We start from the raw sequence: 6,086 nt of genomic DNA on the forward strand, positions 1-6,086 counted from the left end.
AAAACTTTAACAATCTGTAACAATGTGGACAGAAGGAAAAATATAGGGCCACATAGGGTAGTACCTAATGAGTTTTTTAATGCATGTAAAAATGCAAAAAACACAATGTGTCCTGGTCATTTTGAAGAATCTCTCCATCTCTACTTCCTATGCATCCTGTCTATTCTAACCTTTGTTTTTTATAAGCAAAAGGCAATCATCCCATCAAAATCACCAAATGTCAGCAATTTTTGCAAATCATTGGTCTCTCCTATAAGAAAAAAAACAACTGGTCTTAAGCAGTCTCTTTTAGGAAGGTGATAGGTAGAAAAAAAAAGTATACATATGTGCATATAAATTTTGCCTTTCAAAATAATCTGCATTTTTATGGCTGCTGTATAAAAATGTCATTATATTTTATTATATATATATTTATATATAAAAACCACCAGAGCCAATCTTTGTGGAAGGAGAAGGGGGCATGTAGAAGATCACACCAAGAAAATGGGGCTTGGTGCCTCCAGCCTAAACAACAAATTTGAACTAAGGCTGTGGCCATAGTTCTTAGGCCGCTTAGGGTGGCGCATGCATGCAAGGTTTGCAGAGCAGGCCTACGGGCTTGGTACTGCCATTTGGAGGGGGGGGGGGAGCACTTAAACAAACATCCATCATGGAGTCTATGGAGCTGGTGTTCCTTAGGATAGATGGTACATGCCATATCCGACTGGAGTCGCATAGAGTCCGACGGGCGGGATGGGGAGCACGGGTCTATGGAAAGGGTAGGAGGCTCCGTATATGGATGCTGCTTGTAGGGGCGAGTTGATGGGGAAAGGGAGGCTGAAGCCAGAGGGCAGCATAGGTTTTGCAGCCATTTTCAGCTTTTCTAGTTCGGCCTCCTGCAGTCTTTTCGCCTTGGCCCTTCGGTTCTGGAACCAGATTTTGACCTGGGTCTCTGTGAGGTTCAGAGAGCTGGAGAACTCTGCCCGCTCTGCAATGGAGAGGTACTGTTTCTGGCGGAACTTGCGCTCCAGAGCGAGGAGCTGGGACGTGGTAAAGGGCGTCCGCGGCTTCCGGTTGGTCTTGTGCTTGCGCAGGGTGCAGGTGGTAGGGCTCATGTGTCCTGGAGAACAGAGAGGGAGGGAATTAGCAAAAGAAGTGGCTTTCTCCCAGGTGTGCCGGCAAGGGCCTCCCTCTTCAGCTTTCAAAAAGGGACTTCCAGTCAAATCCATATGGGAGGTGGGGTGGGGGTGGGAAGGGAGGAGTATATTTAAATGGCTAAATGGGTTTATTTAAGAAATTGAGTCTTTTTACAAAATGTTTGGGAATTTCGCAGTGTATGGAACTTTCCATATGGGAAACAACAGCATTACAGATAATGGAACTAGAACAGCTATGAACCAACTTCAAGGGTGCCGGGAGTATTCTCTGAGAAATAAAACCCCATTTAAGTTCTCTGGTCTTTCAAATGGGGAACTGGGTTCCTGACAATCCTCGATTCTCTAAGATGCTGAGATAAGCCCGTAAGAAGACAAGTAAAAAAGGGTCCTATTAAACTGGGTCAGTCCCCTCTCCACGCCAGGAAAAGTTGGAGTGCGCCAGCATATTTATGAGGGACAATCCTGCAGATAAAGGTCTGTGGCACATTAATAGCATCTCCTGATCGGGAGCAGCCCCATGCAATAAACAACTGCACAGCTGTCATCCCATCCAGTCTACAGATTCTAAAACCTGAACATCATTTTACAGATCTGGATGTGGGAGAAGTTTCTTGGCCGGGTGCTTCTGTAATATAAAGTTTACTAAGAAGGAGGACAAAATCAGCTTGCTCATAAATGTAAATGTCAGGGGAAATCAAGCTGCCTTGGAGCTGAGAGCATGTGATGACATTTTAGTCATCTCTAGCCATTCTCTGGTTTAGAGCAAATGTGTAAATGATTAGTTTGTCACCAGAATTTAGAAAGAGGGAATAACAAGCAAAATAAAGGTATGCCAACCGCATGCAGACCCCATATTTGAAATGGATTCGGTGAGAGGAAGTCATAGGACTGGGCATCCTTCTGATTCCAAAACATCAACTAACTCGGGGGCTTCTTTTCCTCAAAGGGAGGCAGGGGCAGGAATGCAGAGCTGTGGGATAGAAGGCTAAACAATTAATTTTCTGCATTTGGCTTTTATGAGCTACGCTAATTTTCCAAAAGCAGCCACAATAGTAACTTCACAGTACTCATGGGGAGAATGTCGCATTTCTTGTTTAGTTACTTCGACGGCCCAAGAAAGAGTTTACACTTCATACTTGAGGGTGACACAGTAAGTCCCACCCAGCCTCCATTTCCAACAAGAAAAGGGATTCCTCCTAGTGTGACATTATTAACCATCACTGTAGTGACTAAAAAGTTAAGAGGTAGTAGCTTCTAGGAGTCGATCGAAAACAGAAACCTGAGAGAGGGATGGGGTACACTGAAGTCTAGACTTTTGCATATGCTAATCCCTAAATAAGCCAGAGAGCTTGGGCACCTACTTCTTAATTTACACATAAACTAACAACCCTGTCTGTTGAAGACTCCCGGAGACCTGCTTCTACCCTTCACTAACCAGACCAATGCACTGTTTGAAAGCACAGACCAAGCTCCTAGTGTCTACACTCGATCCTGCTCGATGTTTGCAGGAACTCTGTGCCCTGAACGGTCATCCTGGCTGCTCCTAGAGAGTGCATTTGAACTAGGAAACCCAGGCTACAGAGATTACTCAAAATATCAAAGCCATAAAGCTAAGACACTCTCAACACTCCTCACCTTCCCCCCCACCCCCGCAACCATTTTAAATCAGTCAAAGAATGGATGTGATTATACAAAGCAAAACAGCTTCCTCCAAATAACAAACCCGGCCAGACCAGTGGCTCCCTCCTGCCCCAGGCTCTGGTGCTAGGCGCTCCTTGGACCCACCATTCCAACCACAGGGCTTCTGCTGCCCTTTCTAGGCCCAAAGAGCTAATGAACCACTTTTTGTTTTAAAACTAAATTCCTTCTCCAGAATCTTGGATTTTTATCATGGGAAGGTCAAACCCAGCCCCCCCCCCCTCCAAGTTCATCCTCACTGTGGGGGGAGGGGAGTGGTTTACAGAGCAAGAGGAGAATTGCCATCCCACAATCCGAAGGCCTAGGGAAGTGGCTATTTCTGACCTCTGGACACCGCTCCCTGAAAGACCCGAATCCTTGATGTGCTGATGGGCACATCATGGACAAATACTGACCGAGGCCTAGAAACACATGTGCACTCAGTATTTGTCCAACAAATTAAGTTCCTTAAAGTTTCTGAGCCTCTATTTCACCATCAATAAAATGGGTAATACTGTGCTGTGTGGTCCAGAGTTCTATATTTTAGAATCCCCAGAGCCCTGTCTACCACCAGACAGGTGATCATTAAATATTGACAAGGTGTTTTTGTTTTTGTTCTGGGGGTGGGGGGTGGGGGGAGGGCTGTTCGTCAAGCCCAAACTCAGTGTGTGCTGATTCCTCTGAACTCTTCTGAAATGTCCTAGTCTGTTACCAGGAGGCCAGCTGCTGCCACACAGAGATCAGATAAGATAATATGGTGAAGAGTGCTATAAAGCACTGTGCAAACTTGAGTTTAAATTCTTTGAGTCCTTAATCTCCACACCCTTTGAATCTTTTGGAGTTTCTAACAGGGTGGAGAGCTATGCCTGAGGGGACAGCCATTGCTCCTGGGGTATATGGCCTTGTTTTGTTCACCAAATACTATGCATCTCAGTCTTGAGGGCTGACCCAAGGAAATGAAGGAAGGTGTGTGGGTCTCCCAGCTTTGGACAAAGTCCCTGGGGCACTCTTCTTTCTCACCTTTTCTATAGGTGCAGTGGGGGTAGAGAAATCTTAAAGGCCGGGAGATAGAAATAGAAATCAAAGGGGCCATAGGGAATGACTTCTCCAAACTGCACAAAGACCCAGGCCCCAAAGTAAGTGCTAAAGCTAGAAGAGAATCAATTCTCCTGGGCGTGCATGCCATCCTGCTTCATTGGCAGGAAGCGGGGTGCTGGTGTGAGGACCTCTGCTTGGTTTCTCTGGGGACAGAGATCAAAGATGGTCAGGACATCTTAGAGAGGAGCAGAGCTTGGACACCAGGGCCCCTTGCCCAATTCAGCCATTGCTGGTGACCTGGGTCAAGCAAGTTCAGTCCTCTTCAAGTCCAGGTGTCTGCATAGAGAATAACCACTTCTCCTGTGCTTCTGCCTACACTTGAGGGTTACAGTGATATTAGGATCTGGTGAACTAACGAGCATCATTTTGTAAACTCTCAAGCGCTGTTGGAATGCTGTTAATTATTACTATGAGCCGAGGGAGCCCGCGCTCTCTTCTGACCCTAGCCCGCTCTGGGCGAAGGTGCTGGCTGCCAGGACGACAGGCAGACAGTTCCTCCCGGCCTCAGTCTCTGCCGCCATCCCTTCATGGGATCCTACTTGGAAACCCGCGGGACCCGGGGAAGATGATGATTTCTACCCAATACCGGGGGTTAGAATTCAGCTAGTCTTATCCGTAAGAGGGCCCATCTCGCTGGGCTGTGAACTCTGAAAGGAGGTAAGGCACCTCCGACTCTGCATGGCGTATATTCGAGTGCTCATTAAAAGTGGATCCCTCTTCACTCTCCAGACAGAAACCCGCCGGACGGCGAGACAAAAATAAGCAAAGTGGGTGGAGCGCGGGGCTGAGGGCTAGAGAAGCCGGTAACCGAGAGACCCGGCAAACCCAGCTGGGCTTCGCCCTTCGGAGACCGGCGAGTCTTCCACTGTGTCGGACACTTTGCACGGCTAGGGGATCCCGAACGCGCGCTGCGCGGACCGGACCCAGAGAGTGTCTTGGCTCCCGCCGGCTCGCGGAACGCTGGGGACATCAAGCCACGAGTCGCCGGCTCGCTCTCCCGGGAGCGGAGTGCAGAGGGGTGTCCGTACCCCCCGGCCTGGAATACCGGCCCCCTAGCTCCCTCCAGAAATCCGCGGACCCGCCTGCCCCTTGTCCGGCCCGGACGCTCACTCACTTGGAGGCGGCGAGTATCTGCCGGGTTCCTGCATCCACGCGGCTCCGTCTTCTGAGTTTTCCGACTTGACCGAAGCGGTCTCGAAGGGCTTGACCAGCGGCCCGGGGCTGTGAGCTTCCCGGGCGCCGTGTCCGGGCAGCAGCAGTGGCCGCAGGGTGGCCCCGGCGGAGGCGCTTTCGGCTGGCAGCGGGGACGCCTCCTTGGGCGGCTTCTTGTCCGACATGAGCGCCTCCACGCTGAAGGGCAGGCTGGAGACCTTGACGCGGCGCTCCTCGGCGGCCCCCTCGGCCCCGGGCCCCGGGCCCGGCCCAGCCACCATCGCCGGGCCCTCCTCATCAGACGAAAACAGGTCATTGCCTTTGGACGGAGAAGCCATGACTTCTCTGCCCTACGTAGCTCCCCGCGCGCGACTCGGCTGGCAACCCGGCAGCGGCGACTCAAACTTTTTTGGGGGGAGACGGGAGGGGCGCGCCGGGAGCCGTGCCTTTCCTCCAAGGGGAAGTGGGAGACTCGGCTCGGCCAATCGGCGCCGGCTCTGGCGCTGACGCCACAGACGCTCGTCTCTGATTGGCTCTCCAGGAAGAGGCTGGGGCCTTTTTTTTTTCCCTGTTTGAAATAAATTAGGAGTTAATTACAGGAGCAGTCAGCAGAGTTGTTATTAGGCGATCCCTCAAGGGTTATAATCACGCCAAAACTGAAAAGTCCATGGCGTAATTAAGGCCGATTATTTAAAGAGGAAGTTCGCCGAGTCCCATTTCTTCTCTCTTTTGACCCCTTTTTAAAAAGGCACCTCGCGCCCATCCCACTTCCCCCAACCCCCATCGCCAGAACACGTTTAAAATCTGCAACTGACGTTGCAAAAAACATTTGTGAAGCTCCTACTATACGTGGAAACTGAGCTGACTTTACAACTTAGGAGTCAGCACTGAAAACACGAGCCAGCATCCCTGCTAAAGGCAGTAACACATCCATGAAGCTTGTAAGAGTATTTCTTTGGCCGCTGGCAAAAGTTCTACAAGGAAAGCTATTGCCCCTAGAAGAAGGAGAGACGGAGAGCGCCC

General features: G+C 50.0%; 1 protein-coding gene across 1 annotated transcript; it reads right to left on the reverse strand.

Moving 5' to 3' along the window:
• Window positions 1-674: 674 nt before the first annotated feature.
• MSX2 (msh homeobox 2) lies at window positions 675-5,401 on the reverse strand (the record flags this gene model as incomplete). Its single annotated transcript, XM_080803806.1, has 2 exons — window positions 675-1,099; window positions 5,026-5,401. The coding sequence occupies 2 exons, from the start codon at window positions 5,399-5,401 to the stop codon at window positions 675-677; spliced, it is 801 nt and encodes a 266-aa protein (XP_080659932.1).
• Between the last annotated feature and the right edge of the window lie 685 nt (window positions 5,402-6,086).

This window comes from Martes martes, assembly GCF_963455335.1.
Source record: "Martes martes genome assembly, chromosome: 5".
NCBI lineage: Eukaryota > Metazoa > Chordata > Mammalia > Carnivora > Mustelidae > Martes > Martes martes.